This window comes from Lingula anatina, chromosome 6, assembly GCF_051362555.1.
Source record: "Lingula anatina isolate TDL-2025a chromosome 6, LinAna3.0, whole genome shotgun sequence".
NCBI lineage: Eukaryota > Metazoa > Brachiopoda > Lingulata > Lingulida > Lingulidae > Lingula > Lingula anatina.
This window is the reverse complement of record NC_141772.1, coordinates 16,622,104-16,643,519: the sequence shown is the minus strand read 5'-3', so window position 1 is coordinate 16,643,519 and position 21,416 is coordinate 16,622,104. Positions and strand designations below refer to the sequence as shown.

Below are 21,416 nucleotides of genomic sequence, written 5' to 3'. Positions count from 1 at the left end.
GGGTCTTCAAGCCCGTGGAGGTTCCAAGTTACACCTTGAAAATGCCAATATGTGAAAAATTAAATTTTCACAAAAAACTGTTTAACTGCCAGAAAAATTTACCAAACAGACTGCATTGCCTACTGAAGCTGTATTTTAGTCCTATGTTTCTTTCCTGTAAGTTTGAGAACAGTAAGTTACATGGTTTTCCTTAAATGGTTATCATGGGAGCAGTGCTCAAAATAGGGGTTTCTTCAAATTTTGATGCAACATTACATAATGTTTAACAGCATAATGGCCATCAATTTTTAATAATAAAATATTAGTATCATGGATATTCAGAAAATGTGACTAGCAAAAGTCTTCAGGCCAAAATGTAAACAAGACAGCACTGTTCTAAAATGGGTTTATTTCCATTTTAACACTTTTTAACATAAAACAAAATAAACAGTTTACTGCCATTTTTATATGACCAACTAAGAAAATTGATGACATAGAAAAAATGTCAATGTAACAGTGTTAAATGTCCAATTTGCTCCATTCTGAGAATCTGAACATAGTGGATGGTTGAATGTGACAAACTGCAGTGATATGAGTTTATTTCCATTTTTGACACTTTATCACACAATACACGATAACAAGTTTACCGTCATTTTTACATAATCAACTAACAATGTTGTAAAGATGCAGGAAATGTCAAACAAGTATTTTTACGTATCTTATTAGTTCAATAATGAGACTGTTAACATGCATATGAATTGAATCTGAGGAAATATGAAAAAAAGCATAACTTCTAAAAAAAATGGCCTGATTATGCTGATTTTCGAACTCAACCTGCGTTTTAGTAAAATTGACCACTCCTGTGAGTATAATGACAATTGGCCCATTTGTTTTTCTTATATTGTGTTATCAGTGTTGCATATATGTTGAAATAAAAATTGAAAAAAACAGCATAACTTCTATAAAAGTCGCCCGATCATGCTGATTTTCGAACTTGACCTGCATATTATGAATATTCATCAGATCTGTAAGTTTCAATCCAAAAAGTAAAGCAGTTTTTCACTTATCGTGTTATCAGGGTTGCATATTTGCTTAAAAAAGTGAAAAAAAAAAAGCATAACTTCCATAAAAATGGCCCGATCATGCTGATTTTCGAACTTGACCTGCGTATTATAAATATTCATCAGTTTTGTAAGTTTCAAGCCAAAAAGTAATATGTTTTTCCACCTATCGTGTTATCGGTGCTGCATATATGCTGAAAAAACAGCATAACTTCCCTAAAAATGACCCGATCATGCTGATTTTCGAACTTGACCTGCGTATTATGAATATTCATCAATTATGTAAGTTTCAAGCCAAAAGATAAAACGGTTTTCCACTTATCGTGTTATCGGTGCTACATAAATGCTGAAAAAAGTGAAAAAACAGCATAACTGCCCTAAAAATGGCCCGATCATGCTGATTTTCGAACTTGACCTGCGTATTATAAATATTCATCAGTTCTGTAAATTTGAATACAAAATGTAAAACGGTATTCCACTTATCGTGTTATCGCTGAGTGCACGACGGCGACGGCCTACGGCGACGGCGACGGCGACGACAGACGCAGGTGACGGCTATATGTACAGACACATCTGTGTCTGTACATAAAAAGGGAAAACAACAAACATTTATCTAAATGCACTAATATTTATGACAGTTTAAAAGGTGAGAGACTGTAGGCGGGAATGGATAAAAATACAAAAGTGAAGATACAAAATGTATTCACATAACCGAATTCTGTAAATTCTAATTAAAACATAGACCAAAGTGAGTTGTCTGTAAACAAAACCATAACCAGAGGTTGTCAGAATGCCTAAGGCTAACGAGGGTAAATTGGAGAGCAACGGCATGGAAATGTTGGAGATAAAAAACGACAAATAGATAAGCATATACCAACACACTGGGTTACAACAATTAATTATCTTCAAGTCTGATGATTTGTGTTACTACTTCCATGGCGAAAGTGCGCTTAAATGCAACTGAGAAAGAATTTCTTCACCACAATCAAGAATACAATTTAGTCAGATTTTGGCGCACATGAATAAACATTCATAAGATCACAAAAAGTGAAAAAGAAGAAAGTTAGGGTTTGAACAGGTCTTTGTGAAAAAAAATTACGTCTAAGTATAAATAATCCAGGCAGCAATTGCTGTTAAAATAGTGTAAAATATGAGTGATACACTGCGGATGTCTTATGTACTGTGCCAGTGTAAAGGTATATACACACATATATATATATATATATATATATATATATATATATATATATATATATATATATATATATATATATATATATATATATGTAACGCTGATAAAATATTTTAAATTTACAAGAGGTGGTGAAATAATACCTACCAAAAAGGTGACAGGAACACCAACGGCAACAATTTTTGTTGTATAACAAGTGCAGAGCTGTCAACTGTCGAAAAACTGATGAAATATTGTCGGATCCCTGGTTTGTTTTTTTCCCGAGCGAGTTACGTTGTCTTGTTTAAAAAAATGAATTGATCCGATCGTCTAGCTATATAGCAGGCCTACATGTACAGGTAACAAAGACACATGATGAGCATCCTTTTAAAAGCAAACACCCACGGTAATTACCTTTCCTATCTTTAGAAGTCGTTTTTAAGATTTGCTTTCCTGGGGATCAAGATGAATACCTCCCATAGAACCTACAGTGCCCAGGCAGAGCCTAATTGACACTTCAGATACTGGTGGCTGTCGAATAATTAGAATCCCTCATCAAGGATTTGTGAAATATCAAAGAATTCCAAAGAAAGAAATTACCGTAGGGCCAGTTATTATGTTACATACAAAAGCCAGCTTTCTAACAGGTCTCCAAAAAACATGTCAATTAAGACACTATGGCGTATGCCGCTCCAAATTATACAGTATGTGGTCGTGACTAAAGTGGACCTATTTGTATTTCTTTTAGAATTTCTTGACTTATTAGTAGGCGAGTATTACTCGGAATTTTTAAAGGACATATGTTTTACATATATGTATAATAACTCTCCTCTTTGAATGGTTATATATAAACGGCTTTTTAAAATTATTATTAAAATAAGAATGCCAGATGCGACACGCAGCGCTTAAATGACATCAAATGTTTCATGTACTAATGTCAAATTTTCTGAACAGACATCTTAAGAAATGTATTCATTTTGGATGCATTTTCACAAAGAGAACGCTAAGTTAAACTAGCAAATTGCTCATCATATGTTACTTCCCATGTCACTCATGGATTTATTGCTTCCTTGATCAATGTGCGCCTACTAGAGATGAAAAGAGAAAGAAAAGCGGTTACATTATTAGGAAGAACAAGATACGTGCTTAATGCGGTAGACGTGGCTTACATATGTGAGTTCACTGAAGAGTGAAATTGTGAAGAATTGGGGTACACAACTACCTAAAACTTTTGTAAACTAATTCTGTGGGCGGCCATGTACAGCTAAATAACATAATGAATATGCAAAGCCACGGATTTTCCCTTTGTAACAGTGCAGGCATAGTAAATATATTTTTATATTTAAAATCGTTGACAATATAACGATCTTTGTCCCCGTTTTTTTATTTCTAAGTTTCAAATGTTTGAGTCACTCTCGTTGTATGTGAAAACATGCCAATTTCACGTATAAGGGTAAAAAAAAAATTGCCGTTACTCAGACTCTTGTGCCGGCGTGTGAGGAACATATTTTGGGCGTGGAAGAGGAACCATATTAGAAAGAGCATAGGCGACGGAGTGGGATGGGGGCTCCTCTTAAGCCTACTGTGTTTGAAATTAGTAGTAAGAAACCTCCCCCCCTCACACACACACACACTTCTTTGGATGTACTTACACGCATCTGATGTGTTGATTTCAAGGGAAAATGATTAAAGGTTCTGTAAACGGTGTTGATTTTGTCAGCAACATAACCTGAATAAATGAACTCTGTTTGCCTGCCTTGGGAGATTAGTTGACATTTTCAATTTCCAGACGGATGTTCTTAGCTAGTCGGTCTTTGCTTTTCTGTGACATCGCTCAGTCCGATTGAATTAGGGCTTAACTGTGTTGATTAGTAAACTTATTTTGCATCCCATTTCATAATGCTATTTTATCACACAGAACCATTATTATTCCAGTCAATGAGAAAAATGCAGCTGTAAGATTGACAAATTGTCATATGTACATATATACTGTCATCCAGATCAAACGAGTACTGCTTGTCATTATATTTTAATATGTATTTTTATAATTACCTCCGCCAAGGAGGTTATGATTTCACCCCTGTTTGTTTGTTTGTTTGTCTGTCATCAACATAACTCAAAAAGTTAAGGACCGATTTTGATGAAATTTTCAGGAACTGTCAGAAGTGGGCCAAGAAACAGATGATTAGTTTTTGGTGGTGATCCGGATCAACAATCAATCAATAATAAAAAATAATCGAAAATTGCTGCCTTGGCGGAGGTCTGCGCTCTCGGAGTGCTTTTCTAGTTTTAATTAAAATCATTGAGTGTGTCCTTTTCTAGATAAACAGATTAAATAGATGTATTATGATGAGGAATAACGTCGGTCTGGAGCTATCGAACGTTTATTCACCGACTGTCTTTTTTTGCATACAATTACACCAGTATTAAAACTCTATTTTTGATTTAATGTACTGTACTGATTATGCAATCACTTGTTTTCTTTCCATTGTCTTTGCGTGATTACAAGGAATTTTTCATTCTCATGTTGCAAACCACCATGCACCATTTCCTTATTAGGTAATTTCTAAGAGACTTTTTTCAATTTAAAATATTAAAAATATTATTTGAATTAGTCATGCTTGGGCAATGTCCATCCTTAGTTTGCATGTGTTTTGCACACGCCAGAAACTTGTACATCTATTGAGAAATTAACCAATCAAATCGAACTATATTTTCCTACCACGAAAACAATGTCTGCACTTGTGGACTCTTAAAGAAATTTAACTTACTCTCAATTACACCCTTTTCTCGTTTGATTCCGTATTAATTATTAACTGCAATCAGTAAAACTGTAAGTCATTTACTTTTCAACAGATGTTTTTCGTGGCATACGGCATTTTCTTTTGTGATCTCTTGAACATGCTCTACGGTTGTATTCAAGCTTTCACTTGAGCGCATGCAGTAACTACAGAATTCTTATTATTTTAATGAAGGTACAATGCATTTATCGTATCTGGCATTCCCGACCAGGAGAGAGAACAAGATGATATCCTTAGATGTAGGAAGCAGACGCCCGCTTTCTCCTCGATTGCTCACATCTCACTCACGATTGTAACACGTGATAATGGAGAAGTTCTCCCAGACCTCAATCGTAAATTGCTATCGATGAACAGATACGTTTATTATAATTTAAGACTTGTTGTGGTGTACTGACAGCAAATATAGAAGCTCTTAACACGCAGTTCAATTTTATTCATGATAATTATCCGTATCCAGGCCCGTGGGATGGATCTGATTGTGGAATTACAATAAAAAGTAGATTGGGAATTCACTCTGGATGTTTCATTGTTAAAAGGTTCTCTGCAATGGAACCGTCCGAGCTAGGCTTTATTACCGTCTACCAGGGTGGCAGATATTATAGGCAATTTTTCCAAAAGCCAGAGATAGCAACATGACCGTCTATTTATCTAAAGACATATCTGTGGCTATCTTGTTAAAAATCAATCTGTGGCCCTGGTAGAGGGTACGCTTTAATGAGGCTTGCGTGCTACTGACGAAATAAGAGACTATAGAAAACGTACGAGAGTCAACTTTAATCCCCACAGCACTCGACCGTTAATCTATAATGTTTCACTCTCTCCTTCAATTCTCTCAAAATCTCGCTTGATTTTACGCTAAATAGCGAACTGACAATTGTTCAGACTTACTTTCATATAGACTACAATAAAAGAGTACATAAACTGTCCGTAAATAAATATCCAAATCTCTCTCGTAGGCATAGGCGTGAAGAAATAATAAATCTTTCCATCATTATTTTAAATAGCCAACCTAAACTTAACGTCGGAAAGAAATATGTTTTTTTTAGTATGGACGTAACTAATTGTGCTGGAAAATGAGAGATTTCCCGGATGTGGAACCGCATTGAGTGCTTATAATTGTCAATGTGGTCTTATCAACATTTCTGGGCTTTTCTATGAATTATACGTTAGTACTGAAGAATTGACCGATGACCTCGTAAAAGTGTGTTCAATTATTTTTTGCTGTCTAGAACTCCTTATCAGCTGTATGCCAGAAGCACCTATTCAGTGACCGGAGCAACCGCATTGCGAGATCTCTTGAGGCGCTGGAATATACTTGTCGACTCCTTTGTTTCTCCTTGCTGATTAGAGGTGGTTTGAGAAGTTTCAATGCTCTTACCAAATAAAACACCCGGATGGAAAAGTTCTAGACAGATTTTTCGAAATGTAGCATGAGTTGTGATATATATGAAGAAATTAACACCGCAGTTCAAAATTCTAATACAGCCGAGTATATGATAGACCTGCCTGTCAAGATTGATTACGTTTGCTTTTACTAGAGAGTCATATGCCGTCCAAGGGAGAACTAGACTGAAGGCTGCAATGGTGTTCATTGTTATCGCTGAAGTGACACGGTTTTGGAAGCGCAAACTGTGCTGTGGCGCTTCAATGGATGCATTTTCCTCCGAGTTACGAATGATCATCATACGTAAAAGATATGAACCCGATATCAATTGAACCACTAACGGAAAAATCACAGCTGTAATTTCTGCGTGTGTTTTGTAGATTGATTTCCCAGTTGACGCGTCCATGAGTTCCGGAATGGCCAAAATGGCAATTATCAGAATAAGAGCTGGCAATAAAGCAAAACATAATTTCTGCACAGTGTGCCTCATTTTGTACGTGACAAGCGGATACCTAAGGATAAAACAACGTCCCACCGATACTATAGTTAGTAGTAAAAATGAATAATAAAATGCCATATCGGCAAAGATGCCACAGTATATATGCAAAGTCATTATAGAAAAATTAGCATGATTTTGTATGTAAGGAGCAACCAGGCTGGCAGTCATAACCGCGGTTTTCAAGGCGCCAACCAACGCGTCGGTAACTGAAAGTGCTATGAAAAATAAAACAAATCTCTGTGATTCGGGCATTTTCCTTAAACGCAACCACACTGAGATGTTCACCAAGTTCGAAAGCACACACCATATATCTAAACAAAATCGAATAAAGAAGATGGCGCTTCGATTTTTATGGTGACGCTTATTTGAAGATGTACTGTTTGTATTAAAGCTTCCATTTTTCTTCTGAAACTCTGCATTATTCCATTCGCCCTCGTTCGAAAATTGTTTTTCCACACTTTCTGTAGGTTTTGTATTATTTGTGTCGTCCATGAATATTTCAGCGGAAGTGGTCAACTGGTTTATTGGCGAAGATGTACCCATCCGCACTTCTGAGTGGTTGTTTGTGCCAAAATCAGTAGAAGTTGCCAAGGGACCGGTCGTTTCTTGGTACTCGGATTCAGTAAGATCTCTTTTTCTGCGGTATCCAACAGCAGAATTTGGCAATATGATCTTTGGCGATACGTATGAGGTCATGCTTAAGTTATTTGCAAGAGCAGGTCCCGTCACATTGGATACGTTAGGTGACTTCATGTCTGTAATAGGATATGCCTTAACGTCACCCTGATTACTTAACGGCACGACGACAGTTGAAACAAATGATTTGCTGATCTTTCCTTCGTAGCGAAAAGGTTGATATTTGTTGACTGAATGTACAGTTACAGATGTCGCTTGTGTAACCGTGTTCGAAAGTCCTGTATTTCTCATCGTAGGTCTTGCTTCTGTATGGCATTTCAAGACACTTACAAAGATCAGGCATGAAACCTGAAAAATGAAAACGTACTTTAATGCTTAAAAACTCTATGTGATATTTACCTCTTGCTCTCGTGTCTTCTATCTATATCCAAAAACTACGTTAGTCTGTGAAAAGCTGAACAATTGATAAAGAAAACGGCCATACATACATATTCACATTTTACCAAAAGTATCTAACGTGGTATCTAACGTGATTTGTGGTGCTAACAACCAAATGTTCATTAACTTGGTAATTGGATCATATATGATAATTATTTAACACAAGCTGAAAATAATTTCATACCGAAGGTAGGCCCTCAACAGACTGACGTCAGTTATTACTCACTGACCGAAAGGTAGTAACCAACACTTAAACTTCCAGTTTTACCACCGCTGCATCAAAAACTGGGGGTCCAAACAACTTTAAAACACTCGATCGTGACCAACGAGGAAGACAGGACTCTGGAGGACAAGACACTGGATGAAAATTGCACTGTGTGGTTACCCACCTTGGGCCTTGAAGATAAAACTGCATCAGGACAAGGCAGTAGTGACCAACTGTGAGCCAACAGATACAGTCAGCAAAAGACGGCTAGCTATTCTCCCTTATTGTTAAGTTATTTCAGAGAAAGTGTGCTGGATCTACGAAAAGCATAGTATCTTACGGCCTTTAGACCCCAGTGCACATTAGAACAACACTTGGTGACACCAAAAGACAAGACCCTCGCGTTGTGGGACCATATATAAGATCAATGGCCATGACTGCAATTTCTTTTATATTGCTGAGACAGGCAGACAGTTGAAGACCAGCGTTACTGAACAACAGAAATCAGTGACAGTACTCAATACCAACTCTATCAGTACTGACTGGAATTCAACCAGGATCCTTGAATCCGAGTATTCCGACATCCCAACAGCCACCCATAATAAAGACGACATTCATAAGAGAATTCTGGCCGCTATACCACCTAGCGGTCAGGATGTTTTATCACCACAATTTGGCAAAAAAACAGAACGTTTTGTTTCTTTTTATCCAATGAAAAAAAATCATTTGCGCATAGAATGTTCTGTTACACAGATACATGCAGCGTTGTTTTTTTTTCAAGCCTCTTTTCCAGAGACGTATTGTATACTAGAAGACGGAAAAATTGACGAAATAGTTAATTTCACTCACTTTTTTCTGAAAAAAAAAAAAAAAAAAAAAAAAACTGAACTGCCCTTCAAACCTGCAAATGTGTAATGTTGTTATAACAGCTATATTGATTGGTGACCTTGAGAAATCTCAAAAGGCGAAATTTACATTTCTAACCCCCCCTCCCCCCAAAAAAAGCCTATATGTATATTCATGTAACTACATGTGCTTGCTAAACATATCTTTATTCATTTGTACCTGAAAACGGCGGTTTTTGTAAATACAACTTGCACATACGCACGCGTGCTATGGCCATGAAATTACAGGATATCATCGTACACTGACTAAGATCTAGGAAAGTAATGGCAGTCAGACTTATAAAACCCATTTACGGTTTAAGATATATATTTCAAATAAAACTTACCAATTAATTGCTTCTACAGTTCTTTAAGTGGTAGACAATTAAAAGCTCTATTCCTAAAATGTTGATGTGTTTTATCTAATTCAAATTACTTGATACAGTGAAAAATTGTTTTATCGGAAGAAAACATTACCGCGGGATATTTCTAATATTAGAATTTATTACAGGCACCTACGAACGATAAAAAACAAAAGTAAATACTAATTAAGCAACACGTGGCTTATGAAGGTCTGCAGTGCTATAACAGAAAGCGAGGAAACTCAACAAAATACCTGTGTGAGGATACAAATAAGGCTGCTCGATTTTGGCCTTGCAGATGACTCCAACATCATTGCGCTTCTCAGCTAGAAAGAATTTGTTCCCTGATGGAAATATATTTATACTCCTGTAATTGTAAACACATCTCCTCATGATCGCTAGTTGACCTTTCTTTTTGAGTAGAAGTGGCAGTTGGGCATGCGCACTGTTACATAAAGCAGATAATTTTCACGTTTGGTCATTATCGTTAGTAGTTATTAGATGAAGGATATGTAATACACAATGAATTATGTGTTTTTAATGCATCGCCTGTTTGTGGCTTTGGACTTTTTGCACCTGACATCGAATCATTGTGATTAATATAAGGGAGTATAGGACCTTAGATGACATATTGACAGTCTTCATGAAAATCTATTATCAAATGAACAAAGACAGTAATGACATCTCCTAATGAAGCCAAGAACAAGATCTTCTACTTTCATTTAAAGCATTTTCTTACATAGGATCTAAGTAAAGGAAAGTACAGAAACCTGTCTGGTCGATTTACTTTTCAACGTAAGGGTTTGTTCTTTTTATTGCTAAGAATGCACATGGAAACAGAACATCAGTGGAAGTGTTTTTGTTCAAATCTGCATGTTCTTTCAACCTTGTTGCAGAAAAACATAAGAAAACTAATATTTTTGACGGAACCATTGCCGTTGAGGTTGTGTTCCACAACGTTTTCATTTCCGTAAGACACTGAATCGTCGAGCATTCTGTAGATTAATCTTTGAACATTGGTCGGTCAGCACGGTACCATTTCCTTCGCTGCTGAAAACCGTTCTGAATGCATTTGCCTAACACCCCATTTCCATAGATTTTTAGATCGATCTATCCCTGTGGGGAGTCTCACTAGATTACTGTCAGCTTGGCCGGCTTAAGAGTCTGTCCCGCCTACTAAAAGCTGTAAGGGGGTAATTAACTATGGTGCCCGCTCGGCTGACTGCAATTTAGCTTGAACCCCCAGGGAGTTAGGTCGATCTAAAACTTAATCTTTAGATCGATCTAAATCTCTGGGAAAGCACCCTAAGATGCCATTTTCTTTCCCAGAGTGATAAAGTAAACATGTTTGAAAAATGTCGTACCTTTGAGATGTAAAATGAACTTGAAACTAAAGGATAAGGAAGATTGCATCAGTGTCTGACGGTGACCCCATTCTGCAACAAAGGCCTTTTTAATATATTGCCAATTTAAAATGATGCTTTCAAATATTGGCCATTTAATCATATACTTCCGCTATTGGTGGCATCAGCCAGTCCACAGCCTTTTCAGATTCTTGATTAATTTAGTAATAAACTGGACAGCGTTTTACCTGACTAACTTCAAGTTTGCTTTACTGTGATTCGCTTAGCAAGTTGAAAAGCAACGCAGTGGTCAGTTAAAGCAGGCAAATGCGTTGTTTTGAATTCATTCCGTGTACCCCACTCGGTCAAAACTAAATTTCACACACACATTTCATACGCGTGCGCACGTACTTTTCGAAATTGGCTTGATAAAGACACTTAAAATTACAATTACTGTCTCTTTAGGAACGCGCTTTTTGTTTTTCAGCATGTCCAGGAGGAGCACAAACCCCATGTTCCGGGCGTGGCGTGTGTAATGACGGAGATCAGGGGAACGGCACCTGCGTTTGTCAGGTAAGCATTACATGTTTCAGATTAGGCAGGAGGGAGGAGTTAGAGAAATTGACCTGTCGCTTGCAGTAGGCCATAGATTATACCTGTAATCATTAACACTACCGTTTGGTCTACGCGGCTACGTGTTAAGTCTTCAGAAACTCGAAATGGAAAATACGTCCAACTGAAGATTTGGGGGGAGGGGTGGCAAAACCTGGTGCAACTGTCAACTCATTTTGTTTAGATGCCTTTAGGTTGTTACGCAATTAGAGGGCAGACTTTCATCCAATATTGTTACAACCTACAGAGACCCCTGATGGTGGGTGGCCAGTGGCGGATTTAGAGGGGTGGTCAGGGGGTTCTGACCCCCCTTTCGATTTCTGAAAAAAAAATCACACTAATGCTCCCCTCTTAAAATGATAATTTTGACTAGCTGAATCAAGCCGATATTGAAGGTACCATGTAACTGAATCCAATTAGTGTAAATGATAATTTGTTAGGCCAACTGTATCGCCTATATACGCTTTTTAGATGAACAAAAAGAATTTATTTACATAACCAATTTGTAGTGTCCTGTTGTTGATTAAATATTAGATTTAAAATAAATAAAAATAAAAATAATATGGTGCTTACGAAATTTAATATACAATCACCAAAACAAACATTTTAGTGTTTATACGCCAGACGTCTTTATTGCAACATTCACAAATTGGCTTAAGACCTTTTCCTTATACCTCTGAAAATCCTCTTCGAGTATGAGGACGCGCACCACAAACACTACGAGGCATTAAGGAATCACAGATACAATCCTCCCAGTCTGGTTATTTGAAACCAAACCACAGATCTGGTACTGTGGCCCAATGGCCATTGCTTATGAGTCTGACAATAACGATTCCAGGAACGACCATAAGCTCTTATTACAAACGGAACCACATCGGAAACGAAAACGAAAATGTACACTAGATCAAACACAAGCAGAAGCGAATCATTTCCTGCACAATGTCATCCAGAATAATCCCAAATTCCATAGACTATACAGAAAGACTAGTGATGATTTTAAACCTAATTGAGTTAAAACCTTGGATCAAAGTAGACTAACATTTTGACTTAAAAGTTTAAACCAGGCACGGTTGCACAAAATGAACCCAGAGTTAGGTCTAAATCCGTAGTAGTCTTCTTAAAAATAATCAGGAATCGTTTCATTCGCCCAAGAAGTAAGTGTTATTCTGAAACATGAGTCATTTCTCACCTGCTTTATCCGGTGCAACAGGAACGGTATTTTTATCTTAGATTAATCTTTTATTGCAATTGTACTACTGCCAACTACCTTGTGGCAAAAGTGACAAAAGTTTCAGACAACTTTTCGGACTATAGTACTTTATAAAACAAGCCTCAGTTTTTTTTTTTTTTTTTTTTTTTTTTTTTGTGAAACCGGCCTCATGTCTGTCCAAACATATTACGTGTTAGTATTTGTTCAAGCATGAGGAAGATGCCATATCCTTGATATCGTTGAATGTTGCAGACCCAGTTTACAGGATCGGCTTGTGAAGAGTGTAAAGAAGAAGTCAGATATGGCCCAAATTGTACTGGAGGTAAGGCATCACGAACGACAAGTTGGTTTCTTGTGGGTGTGGGGTGTAGTGCATGTCGTTAAATGACACAATCTTTAACCATACCTGGTTCCGGATCCTTTTTTTTCGTCATAGCATTGGTCCAAAAATTGTTTTAAACTTTTAGATTAGAAATAAATATACTCTAAGACATTAAAAACCGTTTAGATTTTATATTGTGCCTAATTAACAAGGCTTTTTTTACCACTACTCGTCGGTTTACTGGGGTAGTTACATTTACTGAACTTCATGTAGCGCAGATAACATGTATTGATGAAGACCAAATTTTGGTATCCAACAATACAGGGTCAACTTTCGGTATACCGGCCAGTGGTCCAGCGGTTGTTTATATGTTAATATCGTATAAAAAGGCAAATATTACCAAAATGGCAGCATAAAGCACGTACAGTATATGGTCAGGTGCGAAGTTCCACTTGTTTTTCCCTATGTTCGGCCTAAACCAACAATAAATATTTTGAAAAACGTAACCTACGATCACTAGTCACACGTTATATGTTTATTTTGATTGCTTTCTAGTCTTTTTCACACAGAGCGGTATGCTAAGCGATGCAGTCCGTACCGGTACACTTTGAGAAGCCCCAACTGCGCTACTCCAGACGTTCTTCACCAGTTCACTTTTTGTCGTGCGCGTAGATAGAATGGATAGGAGGCAAACAAAGCTATTTTTACGGGAAACTTTATAAATTTTCCCCAAATCGCCAAGGTATACGCAATCCAAAATTGTTGAGAAATAGAAGGCCATAAGGCCGTTTTTGAGTTCTGAAATTATCAGGTTAAATCCTAAGTTACGGCGAGCGTGACGCTTAAAGTTAGAGGACAGAATTACCCCTGTAAAAGAGGTTGAAAGACAATGAAAAAAATGGTAGCCACTCTGCTTAGCAAAACCCATCGAATGGCGAGAAACCAGAAAAGAAGCACTCAAACAGTCTACGTTGGCAGCTTGGTTGACATTTGGAAAACAAAAGGTTAAGATATAACATGTTATATTAAAGGGCGGTGTCGTACGTGGACGCTTTACCTCAGCTTTTGTGCTAACACGCAGGGTACCCTTATTGCCGCAGCAAGGAAACCGAGGCAAGCAAAGGCTCTCCTTACGTCGTCTATCTTGTAAATTGTACCGCTACAGACTGTGTCACTTAAGTTGACCTACACTGCTGGATAAGGATAGGGCCTCTGCCTTTTTAATGCGTGTTGATGTAAGAATACTTTCTTTATTTATTCTTGGTAGTATGTGACTGTGGTCCAATGGGGACATGCAGGAGTGGCATAAACGGAAACGGCTCCTGTGTTTGTGACTCCGGGTACATGGGGACCAGATGTGACCAAGGTATCAAAACACACTATTGCTATTTCAGCTCTCAGTGCTGGTTATATAATTATGTAACAATAGAAAACAAAAAGAAAATGTCCTTGGATAAATTCTGTCAGCTTCAAAATCACACAGGATTTGGCTTATTTTCATTTTGGGGCCGTGGTCTGAATGTTCACTTTAGAACCTTCGGACCAATGAACCCTTGATTAAAAATTTGATGAAAATGTTACGATTTTTCGGAGCAATGAACCTTCGGACTATCGAGACCTTCTCTTTATTTTGGGCTAAGTTGGCAGACTTGGGGTTATTTTGGCCTGGCTCAGTTGCATGTTAGAAAACATTGTAAAAATTATAATGATCATCGATCATCATCATTATCATCACAATAATAATAATGGTAATGATGATGGTGACAATAACATCAATAGTAATCGCAATAATAATAATACATGTAATAATAATTATGATTGTTAAAATGTGAGTGGGGCATGTGTCCCCTCACCAAGATTCGCCCTTGTGTTGCTATGTACAGAATTCTTCCAGCTATTTCTGGCTGCACCAACCAGTCTTGTCATCCAGAAGCAGTGTGCACGGAGGAAGACAATGGGGAGATACGGTGTCGCTGTAAACCAGGATACCAAGCCACAGATGGGTGGAATTGCACAGGTAAGTATGTGCACTCTCCATTCTTTGCCCTCGTTTTCGATATCATTGTAATGCCTGTGTAATCAGTTGAATAAAGCATGAAGAAACATTATAGATAAAAACTATAAAGTGAACACTATCCAGCATGACTTCTAATCAAGTGTTAGAAAATGTACTTGTTATGTTTGCAGAGAAATAGTATATCTTGTCCATGTTAGAATGTTCTACAAGTTATTTAACTTAGCCAAAAGTTATTTAAAGTATCCCAATTTGTTTTTTGCTCCAAAGTGAATTTTCCTCAGAAAAAAGGATTTTCTCCTACTCAGGACTTATTGTTAGAGCTGTCCCTGTACTGTACTTGTATTCATTATTTTCTAAAATCAATTATTACCAATAATTTTTTTATTTATGAATGAGCAGTCACATATCAGAAAAATATTTTGTTGGAGCTTTTTTAAAGTTATTTTTAAGATATGAATTGTGAAAAAATTACCTTTCAGGATACACATAGGCCTATATGCATACATAGAAAATATGACTTTGGGACATTTGTTGCAAACATGGATAGTAGAATATATGTACTTTTTACCTTCAATTCTATATGTGGGACAAAAACCCACGACACTCCTTTAAACAGCATAGTTTCTCCAGGAAATCCAGTCTGGATGTTTTTGTGAAAAAAATGAAAAAAGAATTTCCTTGAAATTCTCATCATTCCAGCAACAAATCCTTGTGACAGTCATCCCTGCCATCCAGATGCTCACTGTGACATTTTGTCCCCTGGAAACCATATCTGTCAATGCAAGCTTGGATATACTGGCGATGGGCTCTTCTGTGATCCCATAAACCCATGTGATAACAAGAATGATGCCCTGTGTCCAGGTGTAGGGGCTAAATGTGTTTATGTTGGCCCAGGGGAGGTATGAATATATTAATATACTGCGTACAGGCATATGTAACATCAATAAATGTAAAAAGTATAAAATTAAGTATGACTTGAAGTATTTTTTTAAATGCATATATAAGGTTGAAATTCTTTGCAGGATCTTACTATAGACTGTAGGACTTTCTGATTAGCACACGTTTTTATTGGCAATAAATAGCCAGCTAAGTTACCCATGTTAAATTAATGTGAAGAAAACGTTTAAGTTTAAAGGACTGAGGAAGTGCTTCATGTTTTTATTTGAATGCAAAAATTAAAAATGTGCTAGAAAACTTCACTGTATTACTAGTAAAATTTTTGGTACATTTAAAAATCACTAGGTGTATTTTTTGTTTAAAAAAATTATTTTAAAATGATTGCAGCAGGGAAATATTAAAAATTACTAGTATACATCACACATGTTGCATTGTGGTTTGATTTGTCTGTTTTCTTCTAGAACAAATGTGACTGTCTTGAAGGATATGAAAACTACACCACTGGGTTAGGTTGTGTCATGATAGACCTGTGTCAGACAAACAGATCAGATGTATGTCATAAAAATGCTGACTGTACAGTCGATGTACCTGGTCAGGTCACGTAAGTAGTAACTGGTTTGTGTGCATGTTTGTTTGTGTGTGTGTGTGTTTGTGTTTGTGTATGTGTACATATGCGTATGAAAGACTATGGTGAAAAATCAAATTTAATATTTACAATTAGCTTATTTCATGTTGGGCAAATTAAATGAAATTGTTTTGTCACAGTACATCTGTGGAGTACCAATACACATGTAATTGTTGTAAATTTGTAATTATAGCAGTTTATTCCTATGTTGCTTATCAGCCTCTTATGTTTCAGATGTAAATGTAAGGAAGGCTACATTGGGGATGGAAAAACTTGTTATGGAAATATTATACAGGTGATAAGCTGAATTCAAGAAACTGATAGATTCGTTATTTATTTTCTATCTTTTGATTTATTTTTTGTGGACCCACAATATGATATATTTATAAATTAATATAAAAATTGAGCATTACAGTTGTTTCAAGACAGTCATTTCACAGTCCAAATCTGGACTAACACAATCAATAATTTCCATTACAGAGGCTTGAAGAACTTGACAAGCATGACCCAGAACTTGGTGGGAAACTGTCTTTTGGCATCAGCATGATTGCTTTACATTATGCAGCAGCCCTGGCTGAACATGGACCTTTCACATTGTTTATGCCTATGGACTGGGGACAGGCAAACCAGAAGCAGGTTCGTTGGTCTGCTTGTATCAGGATTGGTAGCCTGGAAAAAAGAATATTTATGTCTTAGCACTCCACTTCATATTTGCTCCCATGTGTTAGCACGAATATGAAAGAAGAAACGTAAAGAGAAGCACTGATGCATGAGTATTGACATGATGTTTGTCCCTGTACAGTGTAGCTGCTTAGAAATCTCTTCTAAGTTACCAGTACTGGCTATGGATTAAGTGTTATGTATAAATATGTGTCCTTTATTTTGTACCCGGTTTTATAAAACTCATTAATGTGCTCTGCCTAAAAGATTACATTTATTGTTTTTTCTTTTGAGTGATTGTACAGTGCTAGAAATGTGAGTTGCAGTTCAGTCTTTCTGATGATGTCAGTTTGTATTTCAACTAGATATTTATACCAACAGGCCTGCAGCCAGCAATTTCTAAGGGGAACATTTTTCTGCAAATGTGGTCCATTTTACCCCTTAGGGCCTAACAACAGTGTCTGAATTCCATGTACTGATTTCAGCTAAATCTAAGTTCAGATGACGACCTAGCTGCACAGATCATCAGACAACATATCCTTGCCACACAGATGAGTGTACAAGACATGAGGAATACCACTTTCTATACACTACAGGGCACATCAGCAGAGCTCAATGCCAGACCTATGAAAGTTTGTATACCTTACAGTTTTAATGATAATAATAATTATAAAAATGATAATAATAATAATAATAATAATAGTGATGATGTTGATGGTGTTAATAATGATGATGATGTCAGTAACAGAAATAATGATTATAGTGCTTTGCATTATTTTGACGTAAAATATTAATTTTTATATATTCTGTTTATAGAGTGGAGAGATGCTCTTTCGCTATAGAATTCATGGATCAGGAAGAAAGGGGAAACTAGTCAAGTACAATATTATAGCTTCTAATGGCCTGATCCATGTTATAGACAAACTTATGACAAACAAACCAGAGACAAAAGGAGACAAAGAGGTTTGTTATATTTACTTCCATTTTATTCAAGCACTCAGTACATATGACTATTAAAATAATAGAAAAACCATAGTAATTATTCACAAATATATGACTCATAAATCCAGGGATACTTAGATGTATCTGAGCTGACACAATAAGAATTTCACAGAGCAAATAACAGAAATCTCAGTTGAAGTATATTAAACAATCTAGATTCCTTTCATTTTTTTTCATTTTTTTAGACTTCTTTGTATGAACTGATCAAAAAAGATGGGAAGTTCAACAGGTTCCAATATCTGATTGAGGTCAGTATAATATTGCCATGTTGTATTTTTTACTGTAATGGTATACATTGTGGTATTGTATATAAGGTTTTTAAGTTATCAAGTGTATGTATATTTTTGTATATTAGTTTTTTTTGCCACCTTCACCTTTTAGTAGCCATAAAAGGAATGTTGTGTTTTCCTCTCTGTACAAATTATTTGGTTCACTTTCATTTATCTGGCCAGTTTCTTGGTGATAACTTCTGTGAATGTACTAGCTTTAACTAACTATTATTTTTCATTTTATTTAGATTGCAGGTCTGGCTGGTTTTTTAAATGACTCCAGTGCAGGGAACTACACAGTCTTTGTGGCCAATAATGGGGCCATTGATGCTATAGACAAGAGAGTCTATGGCTATCTGATCTCCAAAGAGGTACTGGTGCTTATGGGTACTTTCATGTCAAAGGGGGAATTCTATGGTGGTTTTGCAACTTTACCCTGCAAATAACTTTCTGTCACCTCCAAGAACAATTTATATTAAATGGCAAGTTAGTTAAAACTGTTTCAAGTGAAAAAACATACTTTTGAGCAATGGTATTTTTGATTTCCTTATTGCATTATGCATTTTATGCATTGCAACTCTGTATTTCATCTTTAAATATAAAAAAAAAACTTTCTGTGTCAGTGAATGTTCACTCTATGTACTTTTTCATAATATCAAAGGGACATGGTAAGCTTGTTGGATTGCTGAAGAGTCACATTGTGGAGGGAACACAGGTAAATAGGTCACGCATTTTTATTTTAGATTTGGATGTGATTGGTTGAGATAAGAATTAGGTTAGATGTGATAGGCTGAAGTAAGAACATATGATGTTTTCAATGAATTAAGATAGATGTCATTGGTTGAGATAAGAACTGAGATAGATGTCACTGGTTGAGATAAGAATCAGGTTAGATATATGTGATAGGCTGACATGAGAACATTTGACGTGAAGCCAGCAATTTCAAAGTTTTTTTCTGAAAAAGTGGACCGTTTCACCCCATAGTTGACGCAGCTTGGGAATGGAGCGACCTTCTTCAGCCACAATGATGTTAAACCATAAGGTAATTTGAAGTAGATTTTAGAATGGAAATTTGGTGGATTGTTACCTTTTTGTGTCATTATTAACAACAACATTAACATTTTGTTTTTGACAGGTTTTAGCTGCTGACTTGATCAACATGGATCGTTTTGTTTCTCTTGGCAATGCAGCTACAACAGTGACCATTACAAAGTTGGTAAGCATAATCATTAGAACAAAATAAATTTAAGAGTACTATTGTGAGGTGCATTACTTTATTTTGTTTGTTGTAAAATTGATAGATTGGTGATCAAACTATTTCAATTTTAGAAGAAGTACTGGTAATAAGCATGCTTAAATAGTGCAAAAATGATAAAGGGTTTAATCTTTGCCATTCAGAAAGATAACTTGTCATTTAAGTAAAGATGATAAATTTTGATGAAAAAAGGGGGAAAAGAAATACTACAAAGAATAGTAATTGAATTGTATCTTTTTGTAGGGCCAGATTAGATTGAACAGGGTTGTCAATATCACACAAACTGACATCCCTGCTTCAAATGGATACTACCATCATATTGATGGACTGCTGCTTCCAAAGGGAGAGTCTATTCTTCCAAATAGATGTGACAAGGAAACGTGGAAAGTTGTCAAGGTACTCCCCCCCTCCATGTTCAAATTTCACAATTACATGTTTCTCAGTATCTAGAATATCTGCATGCATGTGTACATGCCTTGGATCAGATGACTAGACCACTAGAACAGAACTAGAAAGCCACTGTCATACATGACTAAAATGCTTCTTTTCCAATTTTTTTTTTTTTGTAAAATAAAATGTGTACGTAACACTGATGGCTTCAGTGCAAGTAGTTGAAACCTACTTGAAATGCTCTTCAATCAATGTAACATGGTCAGCTTTATGGTATAAACTTGAAAATTTAGTTGATCTTGAAATTTTTTTCAGAAGACAATTGTCCACTGACATAATTTTTTTCACTTAAAAAATTTTGTAAAACATGAAAATGGGCCTTGGGATAATTTTGAATAGTTAAATTTTGAAAAGTTTATTCTAATACTTTTTAGTTTGTGTTACAGTGTACACCTTATCTTCCTTTATACTTAGGGCCCATGTGGATGGTGTTCTCGATTGTCAAAATGCCAGTTGGATTCTGACATACCACTGGTAATGTGTGATTGCTTTTTGCCTGTTTTGACTTTTGAAATACTGTAACCACTAGATTCAATGACAAGAAAGTAGCATTGAAACTGTGTAAAAACCTAATAATAAGACCCCCATGTGACTTCCTTTTTTTACCTAAAGTTTAATTCAACATTTTGCTTTTTTTAATTGGTGCTTAAAGGGCATTTTCCCCAGATAAGTTTGTGTGGATTTATCTCTCAGAGGAATCTTTTTAAAGAAAAAATTATTGGTATTATGAAAGATAAAGGGACAAGAGGAAATATGTGGCAAATAAGAGGCATGTATATGTCCAGGTATGTTTTGGCAAAGAGTCATATACAACAGCAGCTTTCGCATGTCCATTTAAATTTCTTTAAGATCCATGTAACAATTTTATGACTTCAAATGTTTTGCAATTTAATGAGATTTCATACAATTTTTATACATATGTTTTTTGCAATGTGCCTCCCGTTTGGTGTGTGTATATTTGGAAAGCTTTGCTGTCTAGTTTTAAAGTCATTTTCTTACAGTGATTTAAATCATAATAATCGGTGCTGGGAAAAAAGTGTAATCATCTAAAGATCACATTTCAGAAACAGCCAAGTTTAAAGTGTAGGTTCGTGGCATGGCGTCATGACGGATTTCCCTGGAGCGCCCACAGATATAGAGGGTTTGTCAGATATCCTTTTCCAGATTCCTTCTTCTACCGTTCATATCCCAGGGATGGATGTGCTTGGATGTGCAACAGGAGCATTACGGTAGGTGGGAATGTGACTGGTGAGACAGATTGTGTTTTCATAATACACTTTCTCAACCCTGATTTAGCTTTGCTGATGTTGGATTATGAGCAATCTGCAACAGTC

General features: G+C 36.3%; 1 protein-coding gene across 4 annotated transcripts in view; it reads left to right on the top strand.

Annotated features, from left to right (window-relative positions):
* Positions 1–21,416, top strand: part of LOC106155140 (stabilin-2-like) — a 112,607-nt gene that overhangs the window by 6,259 nt on the left and 84,932 nt on the right. For all 4 annotated transcript variants that reach the window (XM_087014556.1, XM_087014557.1, XM_087014558.1 and 1 more), the window contains exons 2-18: positions 11,251–11,336; positions 12,838–12,907; positions 14,175–14,273; positions 14,802–14,924; positions 15,624–15,823; positions 16,283–16,422; positions 16,681–16,741; positions 16,927–17,082; positions 17,592–17,738; positions 17,923–18,069; positions 18,294–18,356; positions 18,626–18,748; positions 19,039–19,092; positions 19,513–19,593; positions 19,876–20,028; positions 20,497–20,556; positions 21,147–21,311. In XM_087014556.1, the coding sequence (XP_086870682.1) occupies positions 11,251–11,336; positions 12,838–12,907; positions 14,175–14,273; positions 14,802–14,924; positions 15,624–15,823; positions 16,283–16,422; positions 16,681–16,741; positions 16,927–17,082; positions 17,592–17,738; positions 17,923–18,069; positions 18,294–18,356; positions 18,626–18,748; positions 19,039–19,092; positions 19,513–19,593; positions 19,876–20,028; positions 20,497–20,556; positions 21,147–21,311 (1,928 nt within the window). The remainder of the gene's footprint in view (positions 1–11,250; positions 11,337–12,837; positions 12,908–14,174; positions 14,274–14,801; positions 14,925–15,623; positions 15,824–16,282; positions 16,423–16,680; positions 16,742–16,926; positions 17,083–17,591; positions 17,739–17,922; positions 18,070–18,293; positions 18,357–18,625; positions 18,749–19,038; positions 19,093–19,512; positions 19,594–19,875; positions 20,029–20,496; positions 20,557–21,146; positions 21,312–21,416) is intronic.